At 42.5% G+C, this 16,779-nt stretch overlaps 2 protein-coding genes across 5 annotated transcripts in view; both read right to left on the bottom strand.

The window, feature by feature from the left end:
• The window catches only part of CUNH15orf40 (chromosome unknown C15orf40 homolog), a 9,052-nt gene extending 4,971 nt beyond the window's left edge, over nucleotides 1–4,081 (bottom strand). For 3 of the 4 annotated variants that reach the window (XR_007593940.1, XM_050154057.1, XM_050154058.1), the window contains exons 1-4: nucleotides 3,940–4,079; nucleotides 2,822–2,948; nucleotides 2,340–2,467; nucleotides 241–352 (exon numbers count right to left, since the gene is read on the bottom strand). Coding sequence is in view for 3 of the 4 variants with exons in the window: in XM_050154057.1 (XP_050010014.1) it covers nucleotides 257–352; nucleotides 2,340–2,467; nucleotides 2,822–2,948; nucleotides 3,940–4,032 (444 nt within the window). In the remaining variant the exon portion in view is untranslated. Of the gene's footprint in view, nucleotides 1–240; nucleotides 353–2,339; nucleotides 2,468–2,821; nucleotides 2,949–3,939 lie in introns of all 4 variants that reach the window. The other variant, XM_050154056.1, reaches the window with a different exon arrangement.
• A 1,100-nt stretch (nucleotides 4,082–5,181) lies between these two features.
• Btbd1 (BTB domain containing 1) overlaps nucleotides 5,182–16,779 on the bottom strand; it is a 33,697-nt gene continuing 22,099 nt past the window's right edge. The window contains exons 5-8 of the mRNA XM_050154002.1: nucleotides 14,170–14,362; nucleotides 9,104–9,191; nucleotides 7,292–7,438; nucleotides 5,182–6,905 (exon numbers count right to left, since the gene is read on the bottom strand). Coding sequence (XP_050009959.1) covers nucleotides 6,747–6,905; nucleotides 7,292–7,438; nucleotides 9,104–9,191; nucleotides 14,170–14,362 — 587 coding nt within the window. The 3' untranslated portion in view covers nucleotides 5,182–6,746. The remainder of the gene's footprint in view (nucleotides 6,906–7,291; nucleotides 7,439–9,103; nucleotides 9,192–14,169; nucleotides 14,363–16,779) is intronic.

Below are 16,779 nucleotides of genomic sequence, written 5' to 3'. Positions count from 1 at the left end.
CTTTTTTTTTTTTTGTTTTGTTTTGTTTTGTTTTGTTTTTCGAGACAGGGTTTCTCTGTGGTTTTGGAGCCTGTCCTGGAACTAGCTCTTGTAGACCAGGCTGGTCTCGAACTCACAGAGATCCGCCTGCCTCTGCCTCCGAGTGCTGGGATTAAAGGCGTGCGCCACCACCGCCCGGCTTATATATGTTTTCTTATTTAGCCACTTCTGTGTTGTTATTGAAACTCCTGAAGGACGTACTTATCATTTCTTGCCTTTATTTTTTTTCAGCTTCCTTTTTCAGTTTCTCCAAGACCTCTTCTGGAGTCGTAGAGGCCAAGAGCTTCACCACCTTTTCCCGAGATTTACCACCCTGAACCAGAAGGAAAAAGACACACTTAGCATCCTAATACTGGCAGGAGCAACAGACCTCTGTCTCCCCTGCAGCGTGTCTTCATGGGGTGTCATGGATGGCCCCCCCAATAGCCTAGTGTGGTGGTTTAAAAGAAAATGGCCCCCAAAGGGAGTGGCACTATTAGGTGTGGCCTTGGAGGAAGTGTATCCCTGTGGGGGTGGGGTTTGAGGTCTCTTTTGCTCAAGTTTTACTCGGTGTGACGCTCAGTCCATTTCCTTGTGATCAAGGTGTAGCCAGCATCATGTCTCCCTGAACGCTGCCATGCTCCCCACCACGATGATAATGGACTAAAACCTCTGAAACTGTAAGCTACTAACTCAATGAAATGATTTCCTCCTCTGTCAGAGCTGTCCTGGTCATGGCGTCTCTTCACAGCAATAGAGACCCTAAGGCATCTGGGCACACTCTCTCCTGGACACTTGTACCTTAAAACAAATTTGTATGACTCTCCCGGGTTTCTTGGCTTTCTACTTCAATTTTTATAATAAAAGTTTGGCATTAAAATTTCAAGACGAATGTTTACAACATTCTAATTTCTTCTTCTTTTTTTTCTTTCAAGACAGGGTACCACGTAGATCAGATTAGTGCAAACTCAATATACAGCCAAGGATGAACTTGACCCCTGATCCTGTCTGTCTCTCTCAGGGGCTGGGATTACAGGTACATCCCACTATGCCTGGCCAGTATTCTAGTTTCAAGTAATTTGTTTTAATTACAAAGGAAAATAATTTCAAAATATTAAGCATGACAATTTAGTATAAACTTTTTATAGACTTAGACACCTAAGTCTAAACAAATTGCTCTTTCCTAAATTGTTACACATTTCTGAAAATTTCAAACAAAAAACAACCACACATCTAAGTACTATGATTTCATAATCATCTAAAACAACTCTTAAAAAGATTTACTTGAAACATGCCTTTTATAAAACATAATTTGAGCGGGAATTTATCTGAATGGACTGTGTATACACAGAGAGTGGAAGTGTTCCTTAGGCTACCGTCAGACCTGGAGCACTGTCAAAGTTAGACATTGTCTGCCACAGGGTGGGCGAGGTAAAGGAAGTGGCCTGTTAAGAGGATTTTTAGGTATATATTATTAATCAATTATTAGTCATCATTGATTATTAATCAATGACTTTAAATGGCAGCCAGATATGAACTGCAGGGGACATACAGCATGAGACCACATGCAGAACTTAAGACATGAACTTGGCCTGCTCCCTTGCAGACGGACTCTGTTTCAGCATGAGTACAGAGACGCCAGGGGCCTGCTTCTAAAAATCATTCTCTGAAGATTCTAAAGTAAAACCAAGGTATCAATGTCATATAAACTAATCTTCAAAAGGGCATCCTCTAGTGAGCAGAGCCAGCATGGGGTCATAATTACTTGGTGAACTTCTTAATGGAGATGACAAACAGAGAACCATTTTACGATATTTCTGTATGACGATGTCTTAAAGGAAGTGAGCAAGGTTAATCTGACAGTAGGTACAGTGATGAATTTAGAAAGGAGAAAAACGCCGTAAATGAGCAAAACGAAGGACTGTAAGTAGAGAGGGCCCATCTCAATAAAACAGAAGCAGTATGGCTGAAAGAGACTATGAAGCTACAGAATTTTGTATTTAAAAAAGTATGAGTTTTTAAAATTGGCCTTACAAGACGGGAGAGATGGCTCAGGGGCTAAGAACACTGGCTGCTTTTCCAGAGGACCCAGGTTTGATTCCCAACACCCACATGGTGGCCCACAGCCATCTGTAACTCCAGTCCTAGGGGACCTGACACGCTCCTCTGGGCTCTGAGGGTACCAGGGATGCATGTGGTACAGACACACATGTAGTCAAAACAGTCATACCCATAAAACTATTTGAAAAACTGGCTTTACAAAAATTACAGGATGTATGAACTATGGTCCGTATGTAATAATTTAGAAGGGAGAACCCAACCTTATCCAGAACCACGTCACTCTTCCTGAGCTCCAAGACTTTGGACAGATACCGACAGAGTTCCGCATTCGCTTCTCCCTCGGATGGAGGGGCTGCGATCGCCACGCCAACAGCCTCGGTGGTCAGATCTGGAAAGAAATGGCATGAACTTCACCCTAAGGGGGATCTTTCCCTCCACGGAGCCAGGAACTGTCCAACGGTTTGATTTACCCGGCACAGGCTTTCGGTTAATAACTGCTAAGCTAAGTCCACTCTCCTGGGCACAAACAAGGACTGGACTGAAGGGTTTAACTTGGTATTAAATATTGCACATCTGTTTCAAATACCTCTGCGTGAGAATATAGGGTTTTAAATAGAGAAGCTCTAAAGTGTATCTAAAAATACCATTTATAGCCACAGGCTAGGCTACCAGCTATCGAGGCAGAAAGAAGGTGCAGTGACAGCCTGGCCCACGCAGGAATCCCATCGGTGCTCAGATGTACCTGTCACAGCATTTTGTTTAGAGCCGGGTTTGGCATGGATGGCGATGGTGACACAGCCTTTAGGATCGGTTGCCACAGGCCCTGCGGGAGGAAGTGGTGTCTCTGGTTCCTTGGTTTGGTTTTTACCCTGAAATGACACACACAAGTTTACAGGTTACGAGACATTTCATCGCACTTTTCTCTGGACCCATTACTGCCTCTTACCTTCACTAAACCGGGCTTCCCATCCAGCAGCCGGGGGCTTTCTGTCCCTCAAGGACCCTGTCAGCCTCCCACCAGCCCACAGTGTTTGTACGGCCTGGGAAGGCCTGACTCTGGCCTCCACACCTTTATGCTGCTTTCTCTTGTTAGTTTCAACTAATTCACTTTCTCCTCAAGTAGAGCTATTAATTACCATTTACTTGGTGTAGCATAAAGCTGGAAGTGTGTGTGCGCGTGCCCTGTTTAGATCTCATTCTGGCTACCTTAGAGCTTGTTACTATAGGCTGCTGTATAGTTCCTATTCCTCGCAAGTAGAGCCGTATTTATATCCAATGCACCCTAAAGCTCGGAGTGGGTGAGAGGGTGAGGGGTGGGTTGCAGAAATAATAATAATGACGGGCACTTAAACGCCACGGTAAGAACATTTTATTCATAAATTCCATGGCAGTATGCAGACAGTGGATATGAAGAGATACTCCCTTGACCTCGAGGAGCTGGGACCACAGCGCGAGAGAACCATAATATAGCACAAAATTGTGCTGACTGCACCAATGAAGTACACATCCACAGTGCGTTTCTGCACGGAGAAAGGCACCCAGGGCTGGGGAGCTGGGGAAGGGGTCAGCAGGTGGCAGTGTCTGAGCTGGGTCACAGAAAGGAGTTGGAGTTGAGGAAGGTAGATGTTAGGGGAGGGGATGTAGGAGGCAGAACGCGGTCTGCCTGGAAGTGCAACCCTCGAAGTGCGGGAGCGTGGCCAGGGGTCCTCAGGCGGGCTAATGTGCGGTTCAGAAGGCTCGGACCTGGACTCGAGTGACAAGGTGTCAGGGAGGTCTCTCACGCGCCAGGCGCCGCTTCTAGTCCCTGCCGGTGTAAGCCCCGTGGCCCGCCCTCTCCACACCACGGGACTTGCCACTGGCCTTGCTCGTCGCGCTGGCTTTCTTAGGCATCGTGGAACCAGATAGGAGTCTAGCGGGAGCCGAAACGCCGCGACCCACCGCCAGCTGCAGCATCCCAAGCCTGCCGGAGCCGCGTAGAGCCTCCGAGCGGAGCGGCGGAAGAGTCCTCTGCGCCTGCGCACGTCGCGGGGCGGAAGCAGCGTGCGCGCCCTGCCCTTATCTGAGAGCGACACCTTGCGCCCGGGTTTCGTTCTGTTGGAACCTGCCTGCCAGGGGTGTGATCACGTGTAGAGCCATCTTTGTCCTTAGGAGTTGGTGACAAGAGCAGCCAGCCTCAGCTAGTCTTCCCCACGCGGCATCGTGGTCATTCGCACAGCGCAGTGCGAAAGGAGGGGATTTACAATGGGAAATGGAATAGGACGGCTCGCGAGAGTGGAGCAGAGGCCAGTCAAGATGACGGCTGAAGTCAGGGACTGGCCTTGCCTAGTTAGGGTAGAATGTGTGGACGAGATACGCCCAGAGGTAGGAAGATATCTGCCACCTAAATGGGAGATAGTAACAGGTGGGATGGAGCGTGAGGGCCATTGAAGGCTGCGCTCAGAATGGAGCATCTCAGTTCACCTCACAGACACAGCCGTCCCATAGGACAAGGGTGTCTGAATGTGCTCATGAGGAAAGGGGCTGAAAGGCTAGGCACATCAAGCTTGAAGGCTCAGGCAGGGATCCATGTGTTTAACCACACCACATCTATTTTTTTTTTTTTTTAAATAAATTACAATCGGGACACATGAAATCCCCTGGACAGCTTCTCCAATCTAGCAGGTTTTCACCCCCACATCTGACTTCCAAGTCATTGTTGGTAACTAGAACGATAGACTTAGTTTAAACCTACATACTGTGGCCATGGCAGAGCCCGGGTCGCGGAATTGGAAGGCCCTACAGGCCACAGCCTGGGGCCAGAGGGTCGTTGACTGCAGAGCTGTGGGGCCACAGAGAAGAATTAAGCTATCAGTAGATTCTTCTGTAGCTAAGCTGACAGAAAAATACCTGCACTCACTCTACTAGGGTCACTCTCCATGGGCCAATGGGGTCCTTTTCACTCAAACCACATTAGGCACCTGCTGTACTTCTGAACTGTCCCCCGCTCCATTCTGTAAGCACTGGTTAAAATTAAAAGTGCTCAAGAGCTAACCTGTATTTAACGAACCTTTGGATAAAGCGTCTCACATTCAGCTCTTAGAGAAAAAGACACATGACAAAAGATAGGTAAACAAAAAGGATAAATTTATTTTAAAGATTCCAGGTGATGTCCCAATGTCAGTGAGTGGTTCCGTTTCTTGTAGGTTCCATCAGCCACATCTCTTTACAGTTGTTCATAAGAAGCAAGGCACATGAGTGCCCCAGAGTCAGAAGCACTAGTTACCTCTGCATGCAGCACTTGGTAAGGAAGAAGTACTCCCCACCACTAGTCTTTGCTAAACTTCAGTTAAGCAGAAGCACACATTCCATGGGTATTCCAGCTAACTGAGGCTGGCAACATGAGATCACGGTACCAGGGCCAACAGAAAACAGTGCCCTTTCTTCAGCAACTCCAAGAGGCCCTGGCCATCAGCACATCATCTCCCCTGCCCTCTTGAAAATACAAAATAGTACTTTTGGTGAGATCTTTTATATCCTACTTAGAAAAAATTCTTAAGTTGATACTTAGAAGAATTTTTATTTTTAACAATTTTCCACAACTACGGATGGACTGATACACCTTAAGCTTAGTTTACACAAGGTTAATTTTTTGTAAGATAATCATTTTCAAGGGGAAAATGTTATCTCACTTGTATTTTAAAAATCTGCTTTATAAAAATGTAGAAATGTCACTCTGCCAGATATCCTTCTGACCCACTCTTGTTATAGACGCGCCAGCCACATTGAGAGGTCACAATTATCAAGAATGTTGCTTCTTGGCTAGAACTATGTAGCTGACAAAAAGCCTCCTTCCTTTTCAGCGGGAGTGACTGGCTGGACAGCTTCATGGTGTCAAAGCAGCTGTGAGGGGCTTAGCGCTCTATCCCGTTCCTGCTGGTGCAGGTGCTATCTACTGGCACCCCCACCTTCTCTCGGGCATCTAGGAATCACTGGCAGCCCCATGACAGGCAAAGCAGGATGGGAGTGACAAAGAATCCACTTAGATCATCCCTGTGATCTGTTTGCAACAATTATTGTCACTGTATACAAGCTCCACTTACAGTTTTAAACAGTACTATGCAATACACTACTATACTATTACAAAATACCTTTCTATAAATACACTGAAAAGTTTTCTTGGGTGTTTTTAGTCTTACTTTTAGCACTATTCCAAATGCTAACAACCAGATATTTCAAAACCCCAAATATAAAGTCAGCTTTCTTAATTTTCTAAAATTAGTTATTTGAGTTAAAAAGAATTTTATAGGAATACTGACCCATTTCACATAACTTTCAAAATAGTAAAAACAAAAGCTTTTAAAAAAGCGAAAACACCCACATCTGCTACATAAGACAAAAATCTTTCAGTTTCCAAACTACTGAAAGACCACGAGTCAGTGGAGCTATGAATCACACAAGACGAAGCGGAAAGACTGCGCTTTTCACACAAACCTGGTTCTCTTTGCCCCGAGGGTTAGAAGAAAATGGAAAATCTGCCTTTGAATCATGCAGAGATGTAAATAAACTTTTACTTCCTCTAAGAAACTAAAATGTCTCTTATTCTGTAATTACAAATACTCATGACACTCAACTATTTGTGGCCAGTTGTTTATGCTCTGTGATTAGACGCAATGGTCATTAACACTAGATTATGTATAAAATATTATTTCCGGTATTTGTCCATCTTCTATTGAAGTGCCATTATTATTGCCAGGGGAGCTGAAAAATAAAAAAACAGTCTTGCTTGCAGCAGGGGTCTCATGCACCACTTTCTTCAGTCCTTTTGTGCCATAGTGAGAATCTGGACCCTAAATGAGAAGCGGTGGTTTAGTGACTGTCATCTAGGAAGCTTACCATGTTCTGCCCTAGTCATTACAGATCCCGTATAAAGTTTCACTCAGTCATTCAATGAAATATGGAGTTTTTGCTTAAAAACAATTTAAAACACCAATAAAGAGTAAGGCCATGAACAACTGTGGAAAGGTCTCAGTCTTGTGCGGCAAGTTCAATTTCTTTAAACAAAGGGCAGTCCTTAAGAAGAACTCTTCTCTCGGAATAGCATAGGGCTGGACAGCACTTAAAGCCATCGAGTGTCTTCGCTCGCTTTCCCCTCCCCGTTTCTAAGAGGCTCCCCTACCAGGGGCTCTGTAAAGCATGGAAGGCAGGAGCCACACTGAGTCCGGGCGGCTCTTACCTTGAGGGTTGCGCATGCTGTGTAGCACACGTTGGGCAGGATCTCTATAGGTTCTTTGAACATGACCCTGAATGTGTTGGCAGTGCCGTCACAACTGAATCCAGTATCATTCTGTCCCAGGGTTTGTTTTTTCTCATATTCAATGATCTGTGGTTTAAAAGAGAAGTGACATCTAAGTTAAACTGTAACACTCTTGCAGAAAGAATGGGAAGCTTTAGAAGCTGCAGCCCAGACTGTACACTTCCCATGTTCTAATTTTTCTCCACTTATCTCTAATTATCAGATGCCTTTTTAAAGCATTCGATGATCAGGAAACAGCTCCTTAACTCATGCATTGCAGGAAGTGGGGGGGGGGCATCGAGCAGCGGGGGCTTGGCTGCAGAAGAGAGGCTCCATACAAAACAGTTTGGTGTGTGAACTTTAGAATGTGGACTTGAGCAGGGCACAGCAGTGCACGCCTTTAATCTCAGCACTTGGGAGGCATAGGTGATCTCTCTGTGTTTGAGGCCAACCTGATCTATCTACAAAGTGAGTTCCATGGCAGCCAGGACTGTACAGAGAAACCCTGCCTGCGGAGGAGTGGAGATGTGAACTTGAGATATTGGAGGGGAAAAAAAATCCTTCTCCTTGTTTAGCCCATGTTTTATTCATATGATAATCTCTCAACATTTTCAGCCTCAGTATTTACTGAAATTAAAATGCCCCTAAATGCACTGCCATGTCTGTGAATAATTTAAATTAGCTCTATATTATTAGTCCTAAGCGATACACGAGACATCATGGGAACCCTCCAGGAGAGTCAGCCAAAAGAGGACATGAAATATGCAGGCAGTGCCAGTTCAGATGATAAAGAAGCTGGACAGAGAGGAAACCACTTCATGGAGGATGGCTTGAAAAGCTCAAGGCAGAGCTTACCAACTACTAGGAGGACTTCCATACATGGGACAGTGCCCCAAGCCTGCCTTTCTGCCAACAGTCTAAGAAACAGTACGAAAATGGACAAAAGCCACCAGTATTTGGGAGACACACACACACACACACAGATTTCTTTAAGTTCAAGGTCAGCCTGGTGTACAAAGCTAGTTCTAGGACAGCCAGGACTACACAGAGAAACCCTGTCTGGAAACAAAACAAAAGAAGCAAGAAGATAGTGATCCTAGAATTATGTACACTACACCCACCTGCACAGACCAGCATATACGTGTACCCACCACTACCCCCCCCCCCCACGCACACACTAACTTCAAGGAAACATTCACTAAGAGCATTTGGCATTATGGTATGTTAGGAACTATATCTCAGCTGGTAGACACATGGTATTAGGAGAAGTTGCCCAGAAAAATGAGGCTTTACTACAGCGGTTAAAATGGCTCTTGTCATTAGGTAACATAACTGGCTAGGTGAATTTGGATGGACTTCATGGAGGGTATCTAAACATTTTTAAATACTGGTCAACACTCAGATGAAACTTCAAGAAATTTCACGTGGTGGCGCACGCCTTTAATCCCAGCACTCAGGAGGCAGAGGCAGGCGGATCTCTGTGAGTTCGAGACCAGCCTGGTCTACAAGAGCTAGTTCCAGGACAGGCTCCAAAACCACAGAGAAACCCTGTCTCGAAAAACCAAAAAAAAAAAAAAAAAAAAAGAAATTTCACAGGAAAATCCATCAATTCTGTCTCCTATTTTTAGACCCTTGTATCCAGACAGGAACTATTTAATGGCAAGGGCTAAGTAGTGGCTGCCTTTTAAAACAAATAAAAAAGCTGGACAGTAAGGAGCAGAATGAAATCTTCATAACAGGGATGGGGAGTACCTGTATGTTCACTTGATAATCCGTGGGCCCATGAATAGATCCATACAAACCAAATCCAACTACAGAGATTCTTCTGTTTACTGTGAACCTGCGAGAAAGGAACCCATTACAAAATAACATAAAAAATTCTCTAAGTGTTCATATTTTGAAGATTATAGCTTTTTTTTTTTTTAAAGATTTTATTTATTACATATACAATACAGTATTCTGCCGCCATGTATGCCTGCATGCCAGAAGAGGGCACCAGATCTCATTTTAGATGGTTGTGAGCCACCATGTGGTTGCTGGGAATTGAACTCAGGACCCCTGGAAGAACAGTCAGTGTCCTTAACCTCTGAGCCATCTCTCCAGCCCCAAGATTATAGCTTTTTAAAAGTGGTATCGGATTTTAGCTACAAAAAGGAAATCATCATAAAAGGCACTTTTGAAAATGTCATCTTCACTGCCCACAAATCCTAATGCTAACCGAAGAGGCCCTCAAGCAGGATTTGTTCCATAAGGAGGACTGTAACCTGGACACCTGCTCTCACACAGTGGCTGGCTCTGTGCTGCACTCATCCCAATCTCCCTCGTGACCATTCTAGTCATTAAGATCAAAGTCCCAACCTGGACGTCTGTCAGCTCAGTGAATACTTACCAAGGGCCTAGCATATTCTGTGTGGCTGGTCAGGAAACAATGGTGAACAAGGCACAGTTTCCGTCTCTGCCATATGGGAGACAGTGATAAACAAGAAGAGAGGGACAAATACTAACTCTATATTGTGGAAAGAGCTGAAAATGCACTAAGCTAACTGCTGGTGGTAGATGGGTAGAGACGGGCACCAACTCACATTGGTGGATTTGGATAAAGGCTCCAGAAAATAATTAGCAAGTCTAGTTTGGTCACATTAGTCAAGAAATACTGATCTATCTTACTTCATTTACTGTATGTGTAAAAAAGATATTCCCTACAAAGCAACTGAAAAGACTGTATTACACAATGATTACAGGTAACCTGTACCTCAGCATCTGCAGTTCCGATCACTATTACTACTCCTGGCACACCACGGTAGTTTCCTGAGTACTTGCACATGCACTGAGCCCACAGCTCGTCTTACTATAACTCACCTCCTTTAAATAGCACAGAAGCCCTACACATTAGTGAACTATCTATTTTTATTCTCCCGTTTCTGTAGTCAGTGAAACAAGCTCTAGCCAGGCATGGCTGCAACAACTTTCACGTTGAGGTTACCAGGAAGTCAAAGCAGGAGGAAACCTTGTGCTCGCAAGATCAAGACCGTTCAGACAACACAGTGAGAGAAAGAAGGTGCTGGGAACACAAAGGTCATACATAGGCTGTGGTGCTCACAGAGCACTAGGGAATATTCATTCAAGGTTGTCCTTTCAAGGAAAAAGATGTATAACCTGTTTTCTGCCCAGAAGGCTGGGATTAGAGGTGGCTATTAGCCTAGGCGATCCATGCACTATCTGTAGGCCCTGGACATAGAAAGCTCCCACAAGCAGAACTGGAGACATTTAATACTTACTCTAGGTGACCTTTGTATTATTATCCTCCAAGCTGCCACAACCAGGACTGAAGGTGGCTAATAACCCAGATGACCTCTGCCCTATCTACATGACCTAGATCACACCTCCTCCATAGGCCCTTAAGATAACTCATGTAGCCTAACTATCGAACCCATCTTCATGGGAAGAAGAGACATGTACTTGGATAATCTAGGCTATTTGCAGTTCTTCATTATATGATAATATATGATTCATAGCAAAACTGTTTCATAGCTTCCATCATTCCCTTAGACTCAATTTCCAGGAGCAGTGCTGAGGAAAATCAAAGGCATACTCTCAAGCTTTATGATATTTGTCAAACTGCTTCAGAGAGTCCCCCACTTGTCATTTATCTTTAAACTTCATGGTTTGGGACATAAAATTCTTTACCAAACAATGATCTGTTGTAGGCTGAAAGGCCCCATCATCCTCATCTGTTGTAGTACGTTCAAAGCTTTGTTTTTGTTTAATGTTAAAACTTTAATTTATATAAATACTGCATGGGATCGTAAAGATCCAACTCCAGTGGCCAATCCTTCCCTCTTTTATTCCGTTCTAAATGCTCACCTGGCCTCATAGCTCTGACCTCTTTAGTGTGATCCATATCTCACTCCTTATAGACTCAGTGTTCTTTTTCGTATTTGAGCTGCTCCTCCCTTTGGTAAAAACAATTTATTCTTCCAGATTAACTTTATATTTTGAGGCCACTCCTCTACCAAAAACATGGAACTTCTGAAAGGAACTTTCTAGCATACGCAATTTAAGAGGCTAATTCATCCTTAGTGAAGTGTAATTTCAGGCAAAGTTCTCTAGATCCCACACAACTATTTGCTGACCATTTTGGAGTTTAATCCTACTCTATTATAGTAACGTTCAACATAATAAATATAACTACAATATAGTAAAATATGTACTTAAAATGTTATTTACTCAATATATCTCATTGTTTTACATTTAAAGTCTTGGGTTTCTTACTGTGGTAATACACATATAAAGTGTACCACGTTAGTCATTAAGTGCACAGTAAGTGGCATTAGTATATTTACGCCACTGTACACTGTGACCACTGTTCATTTCTGTAACTGAGGGCTTTTATTTTAACAGGGTTTACAATAATGGTAAGAATAATCTCAAATTCACATTTTAAAGCAGTAATTATTCTCTTATTAGTTCCAATAGGCTTTTTGTTAGGTTCTCTTCACCCTAAGGTTCAGGTACAAGGAGCCAGTGACACTACAATTCCTGTGATGTACAGAATAGATCCAAGACTCCCAGAATTCATGAAATGAAAAACTTTTTGCTGTGACTGTAATCATATTTTATTTACAAGCCAAAGATATTTTAGTGATTTCCATAAATAGCAAGTACCATAAAAATAAATAAAACTTAACACATTTATTGTTGCCATTGGTAATTATACATATATTCACACACATACAAAATTTATACCCAAACATGTGTAGTCACATGTGAAGATACACACAGACACTCCTATCTACTTCCCACTTAAATCCCATGAACAACACACCCTACACTGTTATCTTTATTTTACAAAAGAGCAATTGGAGTTCAGGCATCCGGTGACTTGACCAAGGCTGCCCTATTAAGAGCTGCTGCACCTGGACAAACCTTTATACTCAGCCCAGAGCAGTCTCCTGCACTGCAAACACTGTCCTTTCCCAGTCCAGCTCTGTAGGAAAGCTGAGCTTCAGCTTGCTTGGGAACATGCAAATTAAAATCTCTGGCAGAAAAGGACTAAAAAAATCTAAGCAAATATTTTAGAATCTGAAGAGCTTTCAGCCAGTAGGTGAGTTCAGATATGGAGATATGATACAGAGAAGTGACTCAACTTTGTCAACTTCTGGAACGTAAGGCATTAACACGTGCATGCTTTGTAGCCGACACACGTAGAGCACATACACACGGAGCTGTACATTTGGGTTTGCCTGCTAGTGTCCTCCCAAAAGTCTATGTACTGGAGTATGAATCTTCCTGTCCGCTTCATTGTTTTACCCTAAACTTTTATTATCAGCTGTATTTATTTCTCCTTTGTATTACAGATAGACCATTTATCCCTTAAGCATGACAATATGAATCATTTCAAGTCAGTAAAGGAAGAAGAACAAAACATTTGCCTGGCAGTGGTGGCGCATGCCTTTATCCCAGCACTCAGGAGGCAGAGAAAGATGGATCTCTGTGAGTTTGGGGATAGCCTGGCCCACAGAGTGAGTTCCAGGACAGCAAAGACTTGTTACACAGAGATGCCCTGTCTTAGGGAAAAAAATAAAATAAAAATTATATATATATATATGTAGTGTGTATATGTATAAAATAAATATTTTATATTATGTATTTATATATTACAGAAAAACTGAGTTTCCTAGAGCTATGTACTAAAGTACATCCAGAATTAATGGAAAAGGCCTCTCCTTTCTGATTATATGGGGCTCTAATTTATAACTTCATCGATGACTGCTTTGCTAGGAGAAACCTAGCAAAGGTGGGTATCTCTAGCTAGAGTTTCAATTCTTAATTTCTCTTCAGTGGTCAACCATTGTTAGTGAAATGTTTTCTAGACTTAATCTATTAATAGTTATCAGCATGTACAAAGGTAAAATTTTATCAATTGGCACCCCTACCACCTCCAGAGTCTTGCTGTCTATAGGAACCACTCTTTTCTTTAGTCTCCCACAGTGAAGAGCTATATTACTAGATCACCGAGCTACTTCTTCACTCTCCAAATATACTCTATCTGTTCTCATAGCACCGTCCTGTCAGGGCAGAGCGGGCTGTAGAATTTCCTCTATACCCTATGGTGAGGCGGTCCAGACTATGTGTCTCATTCAACTCTTATCTGAATGTTGCTTCCTTTAGGAGCTAACCACATGGTATTTCCTTCTCTCAGTGCTCCAGGAACCTCTGTTCCTTGGAGGTCTGATACAAACTCACCTGTGCTCTTTGTGAATGGACAGTTCTCTGACAACTTAACTCCTCCCAGGTAACTGGTCTACTCAGGCTTTCTTCTCCGGTCAATTCTGATAATTTATATTTGCCTATAAAATGATCCATTCCATCAAGATGTTCAATTTATCAGCACAGAGTAAACCCAGAATTAAAGTAAAAATTTTAGCATATGATAGTCACATTTTGATTTCTAAATAGGAATTTGAAGAATTGCTTCTTCTAGGATGGTTTGTCCTATTGATCTTTTAAGGAAAACAGATTATGTATTCATCAGTTTTAATTCACTCCGTTCTTCATTTGCCTATTTAATTTCTCTAGTGTTCTTTCTATATCCATTTTCTATTCACTTTGATTAAACACTTAAATCGCTTGTTCCTACTCTTACTTGCTAAAAGCAGTTTTTTCTTTGTGTGCACCTTTGGCCTCATCCTGTATTAAGCAAACTATAGAATGAAATATTGGCTAACTGCCTCTCACACGATGAGAAGGCTAAGAAAGGCTAAGCACTAACTGCCGCCCTCCCCCACGTGCCCAGCCCACACTCCTCCGGCAGATACCTGATTCTGTCGCTTGTCCCACTGTAGCCCCAGCGGCTCTCTACTTGCTGGAATCTATTGATGCAGCACTCCTTTCCTCGGAGGCAGCAGCGTGGTCGATCAATGTATTCTACTCGGGGTTTAGGATTGACGGTAAAATGAAGAAAGAGGTTTACCACTTCACGGTCTGACAAAATTCCAGACTGAGCAGGACCTGCAGAGTTACAAAATAAACTTAGCATATAAAATTTTAGCATACATTTGAAGTTTTGATCAATCTTTTCAAAACTAACCTGAAAGAATGTGTTAAGATATGTGAAGACTTAGATGGAGCTCCCCATAGCAGAAATCATTTTCTGTCTTCTCTTGAGAACCACTGACTTCCACCCAACAGAAGGAGCATGCTCTCTGTGGGACCCTCCACCTCCCACTTCCTACCAGTCCGACACTAGAATCTCAACAAGGGACATTTCTGCCCACAAAGACAGGGACTAAAGCTTTCTTTCTGGGATATAAAAGCGAACAGACAGTGAGGACTGTGGTTGGGAAAGTTATGGAAATAGAAAACGACACAGTACAATTTCGCAATTCACTTTTTCTTATTTGAGAAAAATGCCAAATACTTTCCAAATACTTTAAACTTACCAGAATTAATAGTGCTCCCTCATAAAAGAGGCTAGAAGATCCCTTGCAAAGCCAGTAGAAACAGTGGAGTAAGAATCTTCAAAATACTAGGAAGTTTGGAATAAGAAGCCTACTGATTTTAAAACCCAGAATTTTTAAAAAAAATTCTGTATGAGAGCCAGGTGTGGTGGCACATCCCAGAACCTGGGATGCAGAGGCAGCTGAATTTCTGTAAGTTCAGGGTCAGCACACTCTATATAGCAATTTTCCAGTCACAGCAGCTATATAGTGAGACCCTGACTCAAATTAATTAACTAATTAATTAATTTAAGAATCACATATAAAATGACAAAATGTATTGGCTTGACATACACGATTTATTGTAATCTCTGGATAAGAAAAGAGTATAAAGCAATCAGAAAGAGCTGGCGACAGAGAGGGAAGGAGGAGTGAAGGAAGGTACTAAAAAACAACTGAACCTACTATGATGAAACAAGAGACGAAGATGGAAATTTCCTCCAGATAAGGGCGAGGAGACGCCTCAGTCTGTAAGGTTGAACCCCAGCACCCATGTAAGAAGTCAGGGATGGTGGGGCATACTTGCAATCCTAGCACGGGGAGGTAAAGCCAGGCAAAGTCCAGGTGAGAGACTGTCTCAAAAAGAAAAGCCATGTGGACAGTTCCTAAGGAAAAACACCCAAGGCTGACCTCTGGCCTCTACATATTTGTGCATAACATCACAATACACACAAATACACACACACACCTCTTTTTCAGGTTAAAAATGTATGTCAAGCCTATGGCAAGAGAATTTTCCTTAGTTGAAAAGAAAGTCTTCACTGGGTAGTTGTGGCACACCTTTAATCCCTGCACTCAAGAACGGAAGAGCAGAGGCAAGCAGATCTCTGAGTGCAAAGCCAGCCTAGTCTACAAAGCCGTGCCAGAGACAGCCAGAGCTACACAGAGAAAATTTGTCTCAGGGAAGGAGGGGAGGAAAAGGGAAAAAAGAAAGTCTTCAGGTGATGAAGAACATGTAAGAGCTTAAAGAAGGTAAAATAGCATGAGCTAAAATTAACAGCAGTAAATCAAAAAATTAATGTCCACTGTGTAAAATCATATCTCTAATCCATCATCAACAACCTATGGGAAAGCAAAGATACTGTAGAATTCCAGAAGTGCCAGAGAAAAGGTACATATCCTTCTATAATAATAAGAGGTAATAAGAAGACCGGCCAAGGGAAATAACAGAAGCCAAAAGGAAATAGGACTACATCTACATAACACATCAATCGCTGCTAAACTGAAGCTGTATTCCTCGAAAACTGAAAGCAGGAAAAGATGTTAATAGCCGGACACAGGGAAAGAAGGGCTAAGAGAATCTGACAGCCCACCTGCTGTAAGAAGGCTAGCTGTCCAGTGTGACGGACGATCCGATAGCAGCACAGCAATCACCAGAGAGGATGAACTGACAGGATCTAAATGACTACTGATTTTAAGATAACAACATTTATGGGCTTTAAGAGTTAAAACACATGAAATGGCAACAAACACCGAAGGGGGTTAAATATCTTTTGTACTGCATGGGGAATTTTAATTTGAAAGTTTTAATTTTTAAGATATAACTTTAAAATTTCATAAGGAAGCATCTGTGTATTTATTAACAAGTAACCCACTAAGTAGTAAAAGATACTGATTTCTCTTTAAAATTGCTTAACTTTTCTTACTTTTCACTAGAAATTAGTAAGAGAATGTTTAACAAGCAAATAGAAGAAAACAAAATACCAGAAATCACTTGGTTATTTCTAAAGAAAATGAGGAGAGAAAGCAAACAAACAAAAACCACCACAAACCAGAGCTGAGTCAAGAACAAGTAGCAAGATGACAACTCAAATGTCCCAATGACCTATCACATGTCAATCAAATGTGCCTATTAAATGTAAATCAAGTGTACCATAACCTTTTAAGTATAAATTTAAATCTAGCAATGACCTATCAAATGTAAATCAA

This window comes from Alexandromys fortis, unplaced genomic scaffold (genome assembly GCF_014885135.2).
Source record: "Alexandromys fortis isolate MF-2015 unplaced genomic scaffold, M_Fortis_MF-2015_v1.1 scaffold_86, whole genome shotgun sequence".
Taxonomy (NCBI): domain Eukaryota; kingdom Metazoa; phylum Chordata; class Mammalia; order Rodentia; family Cricetidae; genus Alexandromys; species Alexandromys fortis.
This window is presented reverse-complemented; position numbering and strand designations above follow the sequence as displayed.